Source organism: Rissa tridactyla, chromosome 3, assembly GCF_028500815.1.
Source record: "Rissa tridactyla isolate bRisTri1 chromosome 3, bRisTri1.patW.cur.20221130, whole genome shotgun sequence".
Lineage (NCBI taxonomy): Eukaryota > Metazoa > Chordata > Aves > Charadriiformes > Laridae > Rissa > Rissa tridactyla.
The window spans coordinates 87,231,195-87,250,060 of record NC_071468.1 but is presented as its reverse complement, the minus strand read 5'-3'; the positions used below and the strand labels follow the sequence as shown (position 1 = coordinate 87,250,060).

At 41.4% G+C, this 18,866-nt stretch overlaps 1 protein-coding gene across 4 annotated transcripts; it reads right to left on the bottom strand.

Annotated features, from left to right (window-relative positions):
* Window positions 1–1,119: 1,119 nt before the first annotated feature.
* Window positions 1,120–18,767, bottom strand: AKIRIN2 (akirin 2). Of its 4 annotated transcripts, none has more exons than XR_008465588.1 (6): window positions 18,075–18,767; window positions 6,755–6,898; window positions 6,018–6,152; window positions 3,084–3,277; window positions 2,130–2,201; window positions 1,120–1,802 (listed from the first exon to the last, which is right to left on the bottom strand). XR_008465588.1 is itself a non-coding variant. In XM_054196329.1 (5 exons), the coding sequence occupies exons 1-5, from the start codon at window positions 18,274–18,276 to the stop codon at window positions 1,792–1,794; spliced, it is 564 nt and encodes a 187-aa protein (XP_054052304.1). In that variant the 5' UTR covers window positions 18,277–18,748; the 3' UTR covers window positions 1,120–1,791. The 4 variants fall into 4 exon arrangements, 2 of the variants coding, with proteins under 2 accessions (XP_054052304.1, XP_054052303.1); XR_008465587.1 differs by having other exon boundaries at window positions 6,018–6,167; window positions 18,075–18,751; XM_054196329.1 differs by lacking the exon at window positions 3,084–3,277 and having other exon boundaries at window positions 18,075–18,748.
* Between the last annotated feature and the right edge of the window lie 99 nt (window positions 18,768–18,866).

The following is an 18,866-nucleotide window of genomic DNA, read 5'->3' as shown; positions in this document are numbered from 1 at the left end:
AAATTAACAATAAAATGAGGTCAAAAAATGAGGAGCAGGCAGGAGAGGGACTGAGAACCCTGAGGCAATCAACAGAAATTACAGCCCCTGATAGTTTTAGCTTCAGTAGCAGGAGACTCAAGAGTGGAGTCTGGAGATTTCCCATTTCCAAGATTCTGAAAATATAGTAAAAAGAATCCAAATATTTGGGTAAGATGGGTTTCAGGAAACTGAGCAGCAAATAATCTGATACTGTGGCAATGTACCTAATTCTGAACTTGTCACCTCACTTCTAAGTGAATAAAAGTTCACTAAGAGCTAGAGCTCATCACATGCCTTCTCTGAAATCTTAAGCATCAGCATGAGCCCATTAATGCACGTATCTACTAGCTGAAGTTTCAATTACCTTTCATCTAAAACTCTCCCATTAATTTGAAATGGTACAAAGACCTATTACACAACAGACTTCCACTTAACCAGAAGCGGACAGTAAGTTAGAGAAGGCAACAGTTCACAATCAAAGGATTACTCTGAAACTACTTTAAAGTCCCCAAAGCAGATAACCCCAGTCACTTGCTAAGCACCACTTCTACCGCACAGCACACAGACCTGGACTTGCCACGTAGAAAATTTTCAGTGATCGACACCGAGCCCCAGAACGGCACAGCCAGCAGCAGCCAGCACTGACACTGCAGTCTGGAAACAGCTGAATGCATCCAACAACAAACTCCTCAACCCCGAACACGAAGATTGCACACCTTTAGCTCTTCCAATACCTACACAGTTCCAGCTTGTGGGGCAAACACCTGCTCTATCTTATGAACAGATTTCCTTTGACGTATCATTTAAATCTGAAGGGGCATGAGCACAACTGTTTGAGTCAGCTGCAGTGAGTTAAATCAAGAGTTACTTGTCAGTTCTGTAATAAACATGCTGCCACAACAGCAAACAATACAGACAATCTAAGGAAGATTTCTCCACCTCTGAAGAATCACCTGAGATTTTTGTCTACCTCCCTCTCCTGATCTAAAATTCTGACCCACCCACTATTGCTAGTAAATGAAGTTTTCATTTAAACACTCAGATTTAAGTTTATTCGTACACAGCAAAAGTTCCACCTGCATATTAAAAACAAACAGATTAGAAGTAAATGTTTTATTCTTCCAACTAAATTCCAGTACTACAAGGGCAGTAAAACAATGATACACTGAAAAATTGCAGCAATAAACATTTGTTAAAGACTGATAGAATAAATAAAAACTACAAAAATGAGAAATCATATAAACCCATTCTTAACCCCCAAAAAAGTCATGGAATACAGAAATGCCCTCCTTCACTATTTCACAGGCAGTACTGTGGGCTATTTGCTTAAAATTGTCCTGGGATTACATTCTAACTTAACTGTGATTACAGCTTTGTTGTAGTGCACAGTTATGAAAACCACACTAACTTCAGTCAGAAGTGTCATTCTACATTTTTATTTACACAACCAGTGAAGGGCAACTTCTAGAACACCAGCTTTAATCCTTTACTTTTTCAAACTTATTAACATAAGAAGCCAAATTGTAATGATACAGCAAATGAGGCCACTGGTATTGTTACAGGTAGCAAAGGTCCACATCCAGGTGGTACTGACATCAGGGAGCACTCCAAAACCAGTTGCTGCATAAGAGTGGTTGCCACTGACAAAAGCTTGAAATAACCTGTGTTCACAGGGGGAAAAAATATGGCATTGCTGCAAGTCTTTACTGGGACGGCTTGCAACAATAAAACAGGGTGTATAGGGCAGCCCACATATGCAGAAAGTGTGATTCATGAAACATCTGGAAAAAAAAAAAAACAAACAAGAATTAATGATGGAGTTAACAAATGCCAGCTCTATCACAAACCTGTTATGGCAATATCAAAATCTGCTTCAGAAATAAAAACCCAGCATGTTACGGGAGACAGTTTTAAATGTTTTAAACAAAAGCTGCATTTTTTCTCATATCTTCCTTTCAACCTTGGTCTTCCCTATTGCCCATTTAAAAGTATTATAACTTGGGGCCTAGCTGAAGCTTAACAACAAACAATGGCCGCTTAAATTATTGAACATTTAGTAATTTAACGCTGCTACAGGAATGCAGGAACCAGCAGAAACAGATACTCACAACTGGCAGGCTGTTCTCCATATCGTCGCATGATCTGATCATGCGTGAACTTCACAAATGCGTCGTATTGTTCTGCAAGCATGAAGCATTAGAAGTGTGAGTATATTAAGTTTAACTCAAGCTGAAAAATATTCAAGGCTACTTTTTTAATACATACAAATCATATAAATTAAAACACACATCCACTAACAGTAGTTTTAAGTGACTTCACACAGTTCATCGCTGCCGTTTCCTTTTCATCCCCAAGAACAACAATGCAGCACATGTCCCCTTAATTAAGACTTTCCCTTACAAACTTCTGTAATGGGAAAGACGGTAATATGCTCAAAGAGAATTATGCTGCACATCCACAAAGACCTCAATATACCTAACACCTGGCTAAGCATCAGACACTGTATTTTGAAGCAATCAAGCGTGCCCATTTCACAGATCCATAACGGGGGCAGAGTGGTTAAGCAAACATGGCATTAAGGTCAGTGCTAGGGTTGGAAACATAACCTCCCTCTGCTCCTATCACTACCAGATGCAAGGAAATTAATTTAATGAAATGGAAACACAGAAAAGTGGGACACAAGAAAGGGACTTGCTACGGAGTTAGAAATTCTTTTTGGTGACCACCAGAAAATCAAAAGCAAATGACAAACTAAAAGGATGAAATGCTAAGTGACTAACACTTGACTAATTCCAATCACGAAAGTAGCCACAATAGGAGATATAGAGTTGATTGTGGACTTCATGAAAACAGCTACTGCGTAATCTGAAATGAAATTTAGATATCAAATGTATTAATATTGGCTTTGAACTAAGCATTGTTCTTTCCCAGAAAGATTATTCTTTCTATACACACATACATACAAGTACATTCGCAATATTTTATTCAGTTTTAATATTGCACTCATCAGCAGGATATCACCTTTCAGAATTAGGAAATTGAACAAGGAGAGTAATATCTACCAGATGCCGCTCCTCTCCATTCCCCTTCCTCCCTTGTGGAAAAATACATGTGCAGCAATGTGGGGTGTTCTTAGAAAAGGGCAAGGTCAAAGAAGGCAATCTTCAACCAAAAATGCAGTTAGATTTGTAGTGGTTCCTAGTCCCACAGGTTTGCCCCATTAAAGTCCCCATCCTCTTGCAGGGATGAGCTTCACCTTTGAAGTAAACAGCGTATCAGTAATCAGCAAGTAGTGCAGCAGCAGCCCAACGTACGGACCTGACCCAACGATCTAAGGACATTCATCCCTGACTGAAGGGCCCCAGGGTCACGGCAGCCAGTTCCCCTCTGCCCACAAGCGGGACCTCTGTTTCACTGCAGTTCTGACTGATGGCTTTTCATCAGCCACGCAAGGATCTTGGCCAAACAACAAAATAACACAAAGAGCAGATTGAAGGATCTGTTGCCCAGAAACCATTTCCAAAAATAACAGCAACTAGAACTTTTCCTAAAAGTATGCATTAAAAGCCAGAAACCAACTTGCAAGCTTGCTTTCTTCTGTAAAGGTTTAAGTCAACATACACAGCTACGCTGTAGCATTATCTTTGTTAAAATTATGGCTTTGGAAATTTAAAGAATCCACGGTTACCAAACATCTCCTTTCCTGTGGCATTCAGATTGGGAAAGTTAAGCAATCCAAAGGTAAGGGCAACCTACAGGGAACTGCTTGAAAATTTTAAGTGAACACTGGTAAAGATACTTACACCACTGACATCCCGTATCATACGTGTTCTAAGTAGCTATTTTAAGTCAAAAGGTGACTAAAGGCCACAAATACAAATATGATTACTATACTCTACAACTTGACTTTTAGTATAAAAACCTGGTTTTCACACACAGATTCTAGAAAGCCTTTCACACTGAAGTTTCCCTTAACCCCTTACACTCCTCCTCTGGTTTAAAATCTGCAAAGGATCTTGCAAACCCAAGTTTATGCTACACAGCGGTTTCAGGTAACAAAGACAGGAGGGGAAATCAGGGCATGACAGTGATCCGAGTTTTCCATTTATCAAACACTCACTCTGCATGAAAGGCAACTCTGCTCACAAAGAACATGGCAGAGGAAAAAAAAAAGGCAGTATCTGGCTAACTACCTACAAGAAAACTGTGATTCAGAACAGAATGAGGAAAATATCTGAGATCCAAACATTCAGTTAAGTCACTTGAAAGGAGCTATTCAACTGAGATCTATTACAGAATTTCCAGTTACATTTCCATTGACTTCACTAGTTTATAAGAGTGAGTATCACCTTACTGTACTAAGTTTAGAAAAAGATATAATCATTCTGTCAGTAGAAAAATATAAATGTCCTTCTATGTAAGGAACTTCTAGATTCTTTTCAGTCTCTTTCTAAATTCCCATGTAACACTGAAAATTTATTATTGGCTTGATATATGGGATGCAGTAACATGGTCTTTCTAATAGCTCTTTTGGTCACCACCATCGTAAGAACAAGTAAACTTAACTCATCTCTCACTGTCAACCACAACCCACTAAACAGAAACCCCCCCTCTCCCTTCCCAAAACCAAAAAATTTTCTCTTTGGAATTGACAGATGGAGTACACATAAGGAACTTGCCAGAGCGGCTTCTGCTGTAAAGAACTACAAGTTTGTACTCGGAAAGTGTCTAGAGCAAAGGTAAACATATCTGGTCTTCAAATGGTTATTATGATCACTGCTAACTGAAACGCATTCAAGAGAATGCAAGAAATGACCCAATTCCTAACATAAATAAATTAGAAGAAAAAAGCTCTGGAGTCCTAATTCATCAGTCTGAAGCGGGTTAAAAAGAAAAATGCAGAAACAGAACATTAGGCCCAAAGCAACAGAAGTAATTAGGGCTCTAGTTATAGTTGTAAATAGATGTAGACTTAAGGGGGACTTAGAACTATGGTCATTTCTTACATAGCAATGGCAGATCAGCAACCACAGAACATGAACAGAGAGGCTCAGGTGCAGAGACAATACTGTCACAGGCAACCCACAAGCCTGACACGAGCAGTCTGGTGACTTTCGGCACGGGCATGCCTGTAGAAGGTTTTATTCCCACACTTGAAGAGATCTACAAACTTCAATTCTGATGTGTTTCCAGGGGGGAAGCAGAACAACCGTGGGTACTCAAAAGCAGGTTTGCTGCCAAAGAGTGAGCTCAGATGTTCGTTATCATCACACTAAATATTAAATTAGACACTGAATCATACTGTGAAGGCACCTACCTCTGAATGGAATAGAATTTAGATGCTCAAATGCTAGCAAGATGCTTAGAAGTAGCAAACTTCAACAATTAAAGGTCATATTTACAATGCTGACATTAACATGAGCTTTATGAAAAAGTAAGTTGGCATAAGGTGCCAAAAGTATCAGCCGAATGATGTGAAATACAACAATTCAAGACAGAGCATCAGAAATGCAGCTAAACTACTGACACTCAGGCAGATACCAAATACTGTTGGCAGCAGCGTAATGGTAAGTACTGGGATAGAAAGGGAAATCTTAGGTACTGTCTTCTTGCCAAACTCCAGAAAAAGGAAGTCAGTTCCCAAGCAGGAAAAAAAAACGTCCTTCACAAAGAGCTCTTAAGCCAGTAGAATAGAAAGCCTTTCTGGCAAAAACTGAGGAGGAAATGATCAATTCAAACATGATAGCAAGAGAAAGTGCTATCTGAAATAAAACCACTGTTTCCATTGATTAGTAATACCCAGGAGTCATAGTTTCTATACAAGGCAGCATGGAAGAAAAGAACCTATCAAAGAGACTACACATCATTTTTTCTGTTCTGTATGCAATCTCATTACTTAATCAGATTAGGTCAGAAAAAACGGCATAACGCAAAAACAAGAAAAAGTTTTAAGTTTTCGAACTCATTCTAACACATTATTTTGAACTATAATATACCTGCAAGTTTTGTGGTCAAAATTTCTTCATACTCTTCACGGATTTTCTCTTCACGTTCTTTCAGCAAACGTTCACAGATCATTCCAACTTGTCTGAGAGTAAACAGCGGCTGTTCTTTTTTCAATGGTGATGATGCTGCAGATGAAGTACCTAAGATTAAATATTTGGGCATAGCAATTTAAACTTACAAGTAGTTCAGAACCATTTTTATCAACAGTTTTCTTCACATCTTTTACATTAAAGGAACTTCACAGAACACTTGGAGAAGTCTTTCTCTGCCACGTGAACACTTCTAATTACCATTAAAGTAAAATTGAACACTCAAAAGGAAGACATCTACAATGGACAATACACATGGCTATCAAAACATGAAGAGTGTTACACAAACCCTGTGAATATCATTTACATGGCAGTTGCCATTTACAAATTTAAGCTTCTATTTTATGTAAAAATTACAGTACAGTATACTTTTGCAAAGACAGCTGCTTTGCAAAAGCCTATTACAGTATCAGTGTCAGGGTATGCAGGATGCTCTCTTGAAAACAATGCAAGCTTTGTACCCTACTGATTTTCAAGACGAGAAGCTACAATCTTCCAGATCAATGCTAGTATTGCCAAAAAAACCCCAACAGTAACTGGTGAGAAGGTGCCATAAACCAGCAGATAACTAGGGAAAATTATTTATGCAAACAGAGGCTTAAGAACACATAGTAGAATTACACAGAATTTTGGGGTACCTGGCAAAGCTGGTCCAGTAAGAAGAAATGCATGTGGCTGTGCATCAGTAGAACAACAAGGATCTGTCTGCTGGAAGCTATTTTCTAAGTGTCTCCTCTTCTGCATGCGTTTGTACTCCTGTTTTATGTTGTACAGAATTTGTTCTAAAAGAAAAACAGTAAGAAAATTAAGCCTAAGATAATTACATTTCAGTATTTCACTTAACTTTATTTCCACTCAAACTCCAAACACTGTAGATAATTAACAGATGATAAAGGTAGACTCTTAAAACATGGCCTGCAAAACCCACCATGTTTTACGTAAGAGACATACAGTGAAACTAATTAAATGAAAGGTAACTCCAGATTGTTTTCCCCAAAACACTAGCAAAAATGTTGTTAATTAAGGTCAGGTATTGGTGACAAAGTACTGCTAAAAAAGAATAAAGAGCAGAAGGTTAAAACTTTGGAACTATCAACCATACAATATCCATGTATAAAAATTAGGCTGCAGAACTTCTACTAGTATTCATAATCTTCCTCTCATACATTTAATTTGCAATCATCATTCTCCGCCAGACAATGTTTATCTTTCATTTAGTCAAGGGTAACAAAAGACTCCAGAATAAAACAAGTACATGAAATACCATCCCTCTCTGTATAGTTACTGCTATATAGGCAAGGTGGAGAGGAAAACACAATTTAGACAGAATACGCATATAGCAACTAATGCTTAAAATCTCAAAGAATTGGAAACCAAAAAAACAAAATACAAAAGCCTTCCACACATTATTGACAGCGTCAGATCTAGCTAAATAAACACAATGGATGGATCAATAGTCTCTATGGCAATACGTAGTTCAGAATTGATTGCACTGAATAAAATGTAGCAAATGCTTTCAAAAATCTCATTTCCATTGTAGAATTACAAGGAAAGAAGTAATCCTTGCAAGGAAACTATCAATCCTGCATGCCTTCTCCCTGAAATTCCATATACCAAAAGCCTCCCAAGTACAACAGCGCCTTAATTGCATATGCTCTGAAAATGTATAATATTAAAGAAAAAAAAAGCCATTTTCTATTTTTATGGGAGACTTTCACAGAAAGAGACTTCAAAGACTCCCTCTTTATGAGAATTCTTACTTTCAAATGCATTTAAAAAAAAATTCCCTAAAGTATCAGCTTCTACTGAGACCTCTAGACTTTTGGCAAAGACAGGTTTCCAAAGCTCAGATACATACAAATCAATGCGATCACGTCAGAGCTGCAAAGGACTCCACTCAACTCAGTACCTTCCTACTTCTGTTTGGCATTTTGCCAATACAGTACCATGAAAACTCAATTAATTTTCAAGTTTGTAAACAGTAAGCTATTGAGGTTCCTTATTTGAACATTTTCTAGTAAGCAACCATGTGAAGCAACTAACTTCAGCTACCAGCTTATTCAGTCGGTAGCTGAAGCCTATGCTAGACCAAGCAGAAATAAACATTTGCCAATTCCTAGTTCAGAGGTTTAACTATTGCAGTGATTCTTCAATTCCATAAATCAGTCTGGGAGCTTCCAACTCATAAAAAGAGTGTTTCTAGTGAACAGGAATGCCAGCATTTTCAGCAAAAGAGTTTCTTGTTTGGATTTTGTCCATTGATGAAGGCGTTGCAGTTTAAACCTTTTCAGTCCCATGGCCACAGTGCTTGTACAATTTTCAGCTCCCTAAAGGGTGACCGGTAACTTGGCTCAAAGAAGCAGCAAATGCAGGAGACATAATAAAGAAGCATAGTAGGGAAACGAAGAGAAGGAAACTATGAGAAAGTGGCAAAAAAAGTACTCAAGGGTGGCTGGAGGATTAATACTTTTTTTGTAGGGCAAGATCTATACTACACTCCAGAAATACATAAATCAGGTTAAACCAAGATGCAGTCAGGCTTCCAAAATTAAACAGAATCCCATACAGAATTTGTCACGTGCATGCAAACTGCATCAGTCAGAAAATGGTCCTGCAACATTTTTACTCAATAGCATTATGGTGGTAAAACCATACTTTTTCTCAGAACCAAGTGCTGTTCTAGCTAAAGCAATACTGGGTAATTTTGAGTGGGAACCAAATTAACTCATAACATCTGTCCTAAAGCCTGTCTACACTATGAGAAATGTGACTGCAAACATTCACACTGTATTTACATTAACTGAAGAATGTAACAGATCGCATGCATCCTTCACTATGACTACTTTGTCCTGCGCATACTTTCCGAATTATGCATGAACTGCAAAAACATCAGCAAAATTTCAGGTGTGACAACTTTGATAAAAATCTTCTCTACTGCTCTCCTTTCCATTATCTTTTTGCAGAAACATCCTCAAACCACATAAATCACCAAAATCATTAAGGGGGGAAAAAAATTAAACAGCCTCTGGTTACTGGATAAAACTCCAAGGGTTAAAACAACCATCAGCCAGGTTTTCTCCAGCTGTAACAACTTCTGAAAATTAAATAGGGAAAAATTAAGAGAAAATGTTAAAACACCAGCCAGAATAGAAGGAGCAAATGCAACATACAGGGGAGGGGGACGGGGAGGGACACACAACAGGGAAGGTAGGCGGAGAAATCAGGTAATGACTTTGGAAAACAGTAACAACTGAGATAGAAAATTAAGATCTGCGCACCAAGGATACATGATTCTATTCCAAATTATATTGAATTGTGGACACAGAAGTCTCAATGATACTACAGTAATTTCATCTCTTCTAACCTAGCAACACTTTTTAACTTGCAATCCGAAAACCTTGCTCTGAAAATCAAAAATCTGAAGAAATGCCACTGACGGATACATTGGGAGATCCCCGTCCTGAGAAAACCACTTTGACAGTCTGCATACTACAACTTCAGGAAAAGCTGTAAAACTAAGCAGAGCGGGATGGAGGAGGGGACTATTTAAACATGACAGTACACTGTCTACATTGCAAACAGCCACCAAGAGAAAAAAGCCTGAGATCTGCAATCCTGACTGAACACTACTTGAGCATGTACATAATCTGATTTCGTAAATGGTGTTTCTCTATTTAGTCTGACTTAAGAGATTTAAGGCACTATTGCTCAGTACAGGGAACTGGACGAGAGCTCTACTCAGCACTGTGCTGCTAGTAGGCAAGATGACTGCGAGAATGACTCATCTCGTACTTCCCGATCTCCACCATTTGTGAAACAGAGATTAATAGTCAAGAAACACAAGTTTAACACAGCATCGAACTATTCAACGACTTCTCACATGAATGATCAGACTGGTCTCAAATTAAGCAGGCACATTTTTGCAGCAAAGCAGCAAAGACTGAGGAGACATTTGTATTAACATACAGTGACATAAAATCTATGCCTTTAAACAAAACTACTTCACTGTGAAGTGAAATGTAAGCTTGCAAATATTTATGACTCATTTTAAATGAAAACCTGAATACCAAATTGAATTATTTTGTCTCCTTTTTTTAAAACAATCTAGGAGAGTAAGGAAAGTTGTTAAAACGCACCAAGTTACTTCTTACAGTTTTGCTTAATAAATCCACAAAAATAAATCTGCTGATCAAACATTCCGTTCAAAACAGTTTTCATAGCATCTCAGCACTTGAAAGAGGCCATGAAATATTAAGGCAGTGCAAACCAGACAACTTTTGAACACCTATATTGCAGACATCTAACTGTAAAGCCCTTTAAAACTCTGTCCCAGTTAAACAAAAGCTTAAAGTTAGCAGATCTTGTTCTCCAACCTAATTTTGATTCCAGAAAACCTTCCTCACTTTTCAAGTTCAGTTTCTCAACTTCCTTTACTTCCAATTAGCTCTGACTATTCTCTCTGCAGATGACAACTGAATTAAAATGTACATTTAACTAGCATCAAACACAGGACAGCTTTTTTTATGTGTTCCTCAATGTGGAGGCCCAAACTGTCCTTTTCAACAACGACATGCATTTTAATTAACAATTTATTTTATATATAAAAATTTAGAATCTGAAAGCGCACTCATTAAAGAAAACCTAATCTAAGTGAGCTTCTCTAAGACTTTAAAACTGAAGTGAGAACTTGAATCATGTATATTAGAACTCACTAGATGTTTAAAATAAAGACTTGCAGCCATTTTATAGGTGCTGAAGTTCAAATCAGACATTGTACATCAGGCAATAATTTCATTTATGAGATGACAAAAGGAATATATTTAATATGATCAAACATACATCACTCTGGCCTATCCTCAGTTTCTTTTTAATTTCACTTCATCCCCTGTACTCAGTGTTTCCTAGAGGTTAGAGGTACCTCTGAAGGTACAGAGCTAGCTAACACCAGGCAGAGGTGCTGAAAGTGAAAATTAGGCTTGCTGAATTTAGGGTAGCAGCAAGAAAAAGCCACGCTGCCAACACACTGAAATGAATTAGTACTTCATAAATGACATTTCAAATTCAAGATGAGTCTAAATCCCAGCCAGTTATGCAAGACTGTATTATATGCCCCCTTCTGACCCTTCAGGTTCAAGGCTAAGATAAAGAATGACAAATGAAGATTGCTGCTGTCTCACGACTACTAAAGGCACAGGAGATTCAGTTAGATACACCTGAACGTAATGAAATGCACAGACACTCTTTTTTTTAATCTAGAGCTCTGTGTACTGAGAGCATAAAGTTGAGCACATATGTTCATGAAATACTGCATTAAGACGAAGGACAGCTTTCACGCCAGTCTTTTTCAGAATTTTTGAAATTATTTGGGGAACCAAAAGTTCACGTTTCAGCTGCTTTCACACCCAATGAAGAGTGGATGAAACATGAAGGAGGCAATTCAGAATTCAAGTTTGACATCTGGAATATAATCTGTCACACTAATGGATTACAAAGCCAAATATTCATTTCCAAGGAGTGATGTCGTCTTCTCACTTCCTTTATTCACGATAAAAAGGCAAGTTATTCTTTTTCAAAGTTCTGTCATCTAATTATTTCATCCTGACCTGTAATTACCTAGAAAATATGTACAAGGGAAACAGCAGTTCAACTTGAAAAGGTAACAAGGCAAACAATTATTTTCTCCATTTTAATAACTGCTTATCAATTATGAAGGTCCTGATTGTTTCCCCTGAAGGATTTTTTTCTTCTTCCTTTTTTGGAGGGGGGGCGTGATTTTTAAACTAGCAATCTCTCATCTCAGTTCCTGGCTTCTCTCATTTTGCTTAAGGCAACTTTGGCAAAATACATAGGAAGGTGACTCAATAGGCTGAAATCAGAGTAGCAGTTTTCCTGGCCTGAAATGGAACCTAAAGCTCAGGTTTCAGTTTGCAATGTCCCCATTCAACATATGTATTCAAACTTGAACCATGCCTGAGATTTCTTCTAAGTGAATCAATCAAATGCTATCCTGATGTCAACAGCACGCATCTTCAGGGATTTCAGCTCCTGCAAAAGCAAAACTACTTTGCTGTCCTAGCTCAAATTCATAACATTTCCATTAGGCCATCACCCTTATTCAACATTTAGTTGATGCTACCGCGTTCCCAGTTTGGTCTCCCTACCAGACTACTGACACGCAACATTAATTTTAAGAAGCTAGCTTCCCCTAAGGGCAGTGCTGCAGCAGAGCAATGGGTAACAGTATTCTTCACATTTTATATCTACTTAACCAGGGAATCCACAGGCACAGACAGAAATTAAAATAATCCAGATATTCCTCTTACTCTCTTGCTTTGGTCATCACAGATGTCAGTCACTCTAGTTATGTTTCTTAATTAGGCGTGGTCTGTGAGACTTCAGTAATAGCATGTATACTTTTGGAAATCATGCTCACCTCAGAGGAGCATGCTCTAAGCGCCAGAGAGAACAGTGGTAACGCATACATGGTGACACTTCACAGCCAGCGTCTATAGCTACAGAACGGACAGAAGCAGCTTGTAATGGACTCTGTGGCGCAGAGCTGGCCACCTCACGAGATCCAATTACTCAAGGTCTCAGGTTGATGAAGGTTCTGGTTCTCCCACATATGCATTAGCTCATCCTGCAAATGTGTTATTTCAGGAAATCCCAGTTCTCCTGATCAAGGGGTTGAGGAATGAAAAATAAATCAAGCAATGCAAAATGTATTAGACACAGCAATTAGATCTTTCTCTTCACATAAAAAAATGTCACACTGCATTTATCAGACTTGCCACTGAAACAAAAAACTGCTTCAACATTTTATGACATCTACGACCAAGGATATTTAACATTTATAGCCACCACAGGCATCTGGATAGAAATTTCTCATATAAATTAAATTATCATGTCCAGATGCAGTCATTATGTGTTTTTTCTTTCTCTTTTTTTTTTTAAGGGGTGGGAATGTTTTGTTTTTTAAAATCCTAATGATTTCTGCAATACTGGCGCACAATGAAAAATTTGGCATCTTGACAAGATAATTTAGCAATAAATACACATGTGGATAAATGTTAACAAAACAGAAATTAAGCAGAAAGAGACGCAGCACTACTGATATGTCACATTCCAAAGCCACTAGATTTGTTCATTTAAAAGGCAAACTCATACTTGGTCACTGTCTGACCAAGTTTCAGACAGAAGTAGTTAAGTTTGCTCAAGAGGGCAACCAAAAGGTCACAGGAGGACAGCCTATATAGGGAAGAGTAACACTTCTTCCTGTTCAAAAAGGTCATTTTCTTGCATTAACTTTGAAAATCTGTGTTAATTAGATCAATCTTTTTCCCCCAGATTATTCTGTTCAAGAAAAAGGTACACATTAAACACAAATTTATCTACCTGTAAAGAGTCCTTCATGAGAGGAGACTCTTAGAACCAACTCCATTTGCCATTTTAACTAGAGACATTTGCCATAAAACTTCCATTAGAGCAGCAATACCAATTATGCATACTCCTTACTAAATACTGCATATATTCAATAGTTGCCATATTCTGTCAAACATTTGACATTATCTCTGCTTGGATTTCAACCAGTGACCCGAGTTGAAGGACTGTTCTCAATAACCCCACCCACTACAATTTTTGGTTTGCAACATCAGTTAGTTGCTGGGGAAGTGCTGAGGCAGACGACTGTTTCAGAGGGAGGAAAAATTGCATGGGCAGATGCAAAAGTTTGTGGATTTTTAAGCGACTCAACAAACTTTTTAAATACAATATTCTTTTTGATTCTACAAAGTTCCAGCTGCAAGTTAACAACTGATTTGGGGTCAGGAGCATGGAAGAAAGCTACTGATCTCAGTTTGTCTTCTCAGTTGCTATGTATCATGAATGAGGAGATTTAAATCCCTAAGGTCAACATTATCTCTGCCCACCCCCCCCCATTTATTTGGAATGTATTTCCCACTGTAGCATCAGTCTCAGAAATATCCAGACACGCAGGCTTTCTAACACTAACCTGCCTTTGAATTTAAAAAGCAACGTAAATGTAGTTTATTCTTACACACACACACACCAAGAACATAATCTTTCATCAGGGCAAAGAAAACTGCAAATAAAGGTTCTAAAACATCTGGCAGAGAACAGAAAAAACTGCCACTGCTTCCTCCTTTCACCCTCTAGAATTCATTTAATAGCTTCAAAACAGGACAGTACCCTTAGGACTTTACAGGAAACCAAACATCTATAATGCATTATGTACAGGCATCCAGACTCAAGTGCAGTTATTCTGATCATACAGAACAGTCTCATTTATAGCTAGAACTTACATGAAAGTAAAACTCATCTGTAGTATTCAAGCAGTAGAAAGGAGCCACTCTTTCAAAATTGAGCCAGGCAGATATGTTCTGCACTGCTTACAGTGAACGCAGCTTTAAAACATAATTCTAGATGCAAACAATCGTATCAAAAAATTAGCAAACATACTAAGCATATGCTCAAGCCAGTAAGCACAATTCAACAGAAAGTATAGATGGTAAAGCCACAATTAGAGTTTGGCTGCCAAATTCATTGAGAAACTGGAAGTGACCTAACAGCTGTTCAAATAACCACAAAATATTAAAACACTCTTGTGAGAGATAAATTTCATCTTGAATAAGCCTACCCTCTCTCCAACAGACATATTGTTTATTTGTCTATGACCACTCCATAAAGACAGCTGTTTTCTCATCTGACTGACCACCAGACTGTATTCTTAGTTCTCAGCACCCCCCTCAATCAATCCGTACTCTGCTTCCAGATAATTCATTTTTGAAATGATTAACCATGTGGTAAGAAGTTCTGGTGCTGATATAGTCTCCACTGGGTGAAGTTAAACACTACCAGGACAGAGGATCAGAGAGAAGAAAAATGCGTAAGTGTGAATAAATTATACTTAAAATAAAGTATCAGCATTAGATTTTATATCCGGAACTCTGATTTCATATGACCATTTATTTTCATTAAACCAAATTCAGATAGACACTTTTTAAGTGCTGGAAACCTAAGCATCACAGTAACACGCTGAGAAAGCCATAAATGAAGTCAACTGAATTCTGGATATTGTTACTAAATTTCCCAATATAAAAACTGAACAAAATGGTTGGCTCAGCTGGGAATACTTTTAAAATCAGACTGGAATTCTTTTCACACACAGAGCAAGATTTATCTGACCCAAATGTAGACATAGACATCTACATCAGAAATAGTCATGCAAATTAATTTTACAGTCAATGGAAAGCAACACATATTTCTACGGCATACTTTGCCTCATCCTAAGGCACAGCTCTAGAATAAACCATCTGTTTCTTCCAACTGACTATCAAGAAAACCACAAATTATTAGGTCAGATGTACATTTACAAAATTACATGAGATGAACCGCACACAATCTTTCAAGTGGCCCCTTTAAAATGATAAGCTCTACTTTGTTTGCTGATGGTCAAAATTAAACATACCCAGTGTCATAAATTCAACTGAAAGTAAAAACTAAGCAAGCTGCTCAACAGTCACATTTGGACTAGCACTGCATAAAGATTTTTTTTCTTGTAACAGAAACCATAGAGGGAGCTTTTAAGCAAAACCCGTGGAAATGTGCACAATTTATAAATGATTCAAGTTTTGCTCAAGAGCATTCAAGTGCTGTAGGAGACATTTCGATTTACTGGCCTTCGCTTTTCATTAGATTACACAAATGGCTTACATAAAACACACCCTTGTCAGTACAGAATCACCCTTTCACATGGATTACCACCTACACCTCTGATTTTCTCATAAGAAGATGAGGCCTGTATTTGCTCAACTTCAGAACCATTTTAGTTTTTAAGAGCTTCAGAATCACTAAGATAGGAGCTTAGGTATTACCTCAAATATTGCTATAGATTATCTCTGCTGAAAATTTTATTGATTTGTCTCCTTTCAGCAATACACATTTACTGGCCAGACAATATTTATATTAAATATTCATAACCTAAGCTCTCCAAATTCCAAAGAAAAAAGCAAAAAGAAATCCTTGCAATGAAGCAACATTTATCTTCTAAAATTAATCAAACAGATTCTGATTTTAAACATCTAGCTGAAAGTATACGTAATGCCTCACTGTACCAGGGAGTGCCATCCATCACAACGCTCATCCCAGACCGCTGACTCATTCAAGATCTTTTCCTAGAGGTGCAAAAAAATATCAAGGCACTGATGCCAAGTGTAAGTACTTTGTATGCCCTCTTATATATTTCCTCCATAGCAATTTTTTTTTATTTGATTAAAACCTGTGAAAAATATATTCCACTGTACAGTTTTCAGAACCAAGAATATTGAAACAAGGCACTGTCCTCCTACATGGAGGAGACGGCAATTTGAAAACACATTCAAACCTACTGCTTGGTAATACTAGCAGTAATCCGGGGCCAACTTTTGTACAAAAAGGGAGTACCAAACGCAACAGCAGAAGGAATTCAGCTGCAACAACTGCAGAGGGCTTTTTTTCCTGCACACAAAGACACAGATCCATACCTCAGAGCTACAGCCACTCATGGCTGTGAGCTTAACCGTTCTTAAGTGCATTACTGGAAGCTACCCACTAGACTAACCGTACCAAGGGCCAATCAATCCTGCGTGCCCAGCCAAGACTCATTCCTTTCTTCTCTCCCTGCTCGCTGGTAAAACGAACTCGGTTCATTTTTAATTGACAACAATCACACAAGCAGACCTGGAGCTTTTAGGGCCACCGGTTGACTCATCTCTCACACGTTAAGAATGGAAAAGGATTTCTCCTCCTCGCCCAACGTCCCCCAGACGAGCAAACTGCCCGATTCCATTTTATCTGCCCTAAAGGCAGCTCTCACCCTCGCACACAATCGCTTTCATCGCTCGGTTTTCCTACCAAACTTTAAGGATGCCACAGAATGGGTTACCCGGGACGGAGGCACCGCATTAAGGGCCTGGAAAGCGGAATCACCCCTTTGTTTTATCTGCTTTTGCCTTTTCCCACAGGCGTTTTGCGGGTGATTGATGACAGGCCGCGCTCCCGCCCTCCCCCCCTCCCTCCCCCCCCCCCCCTTCCTCCCCGTCGTCGTGCCCCCCGCCCCCCCCCCGCGATGTCTGAGCAACGGGAGGAGGTGCCGCCGCCTCGGCTCGGGCAACGCTCGACCCACCGATAATGGCTGCGGGGGATCGATGGCGGGGGGGGAGGAGGGGAGAGGTGAGGGGAGGCCCCCTCCGAGAGGGTCTCCGGCTGGCAGCGAGCCCCAGCCCCGCAGACACCACGGTCACACAGTGTGTCGTCGCCCCCCCCCCCCCCCCGCCGCCCCCAACGTTTCCGCAGCCTGACTCGCCCCTGCGGCTCTCCTTGCCACATCCAGGCACTCACGGATAAAGTGGGGGGGGGGGAATAAAATCCTTCGTGCGCGACCCCGAGGCGAGGCAAGCCGGCCCCCCCCTTCCTTCGGCACCGGATCAAGCCTCCCCCACCAACGCCCCCCCCCCCCTTCAACCGCCGGCTCGGGTCCCCTTCTCCAGTCTCCCTCCCGCCCCACTCCGACCCCTTTCCTATGGCCACCCGCCCGCATCGGCTCAACCCGCCCCCCCCCCTCCTTCCTCCCCGTCCCTCCTCCCCCTCTCCTGCTGCAAACGGCCATTTCTATTGTGTCTCCGCCGCGGCGGTGCCAAGCCGAGCAGGGATCGCCCCGGCCCCCGCCGCTGCCAGCCACACAGCCCGACAGAAAATGGCTGGAGAGGGACATTAGACCCACCCAACACTCCCCTCATCTCCCGCCACCACTCCCCGGTCGCCTTCCCGGCTCCTTGCCTCACGTACCCGCCGCCCCCCTCCCTCCCCGCCGATGTCTCCCCGCCACCGCCCCGCACCCCCAATCTACTCCCCCCCCCTTCACCGGGGGGCTGCCGGGCACGGCAGGGCCGCCTCCCTCACCTGTGGTGAGCCGGGACGACACCTCTCCGAAGGGCGAGGGCTCCATGCGCAGGTATTTCTGCGGGGAGGAGGCGGCGGCGAAGGAGGAGGCGGCGGCCGAGGCCGGGGCTGACAATGGCGCACATCGCCTCCGCTTCGGGGACGCCGGGCTCAGCAGCGGGTCGAAATCCAGAGTCCTTTTCAAAGTGGCGCCGCAAGCCATAGCGCCGGGCGGCGGCCGGGCGGAGGAAGGGGGCTCGGAGCAAGGGGCAGGGGAGACGACGACGGCGGCGGCGGCGGCGGTGGTGGTGGTAGCAGCCGGCCCTGCCCAGAGGCGCCTTCCCCGCTGTCTGGGGCGGGCTGGGGGGGAGGGAAGGGAGGGCGGCAGGGAAAGGAGGGGGCAGCTGCGTCAGGGCCTCCGCCGCCTCCCCGTCGGCCTCTCTCTGGGGAGCGGCCCCGGCCCCCCCAGCGGCTCCGGCTCGGCCGGCTGGATCCCCGCTCTCGCCGCTCGCCCTGCCCTGCCTGGGCCAATTCCACCCGCGGCCGGTGGCGGGGCGAGAGCTGGGCCAAGGGGCGCGGGGCCGGGCCCGGCTACCCGGTGCGGGGCCGCCGATGACGAGCGATGGCGGCGGGGCCCGGGCGGCGGCAGCGGCAGCGCTTCCCTCTGTGACTCCCACACCAGCAATATGGCGTCAATAACAACGCCGCGGATTCAAAAACCAACCCTCCGCACTGCGCCTGCGTTCCTGGGGCGGTGGCGGCCGCGGAGGCTCAGGGGAATTGTGGTTTCACCGCCCCGGCCCCGCGGCTGGG

Bases quoted from the DNA above. Each gene is read 5' to 3' on its own strand.
- AKIRIN2 (XM_054196328.1), bottom strand. From the start codon at position 18,276: ATGGCTTGCGGCGCCACTTTGAAAAGGACTCTGGATTTCGACCCGCTG. The intron at 6,899-18,074 runs GTGAGGGAGGCG...TTTTTCTTTTAG, and splicing joins GTCGTCCCGGCTCACCACAG to AACAAATTCTGTACAACATA. The intron at 6,168-6,754 runs GTACCCCAAAAT...ATTTAATCTTAG, and splicing joins TACTGGACCAGCTTTGCCAG to GTACTTCATCTGCAGCATCA.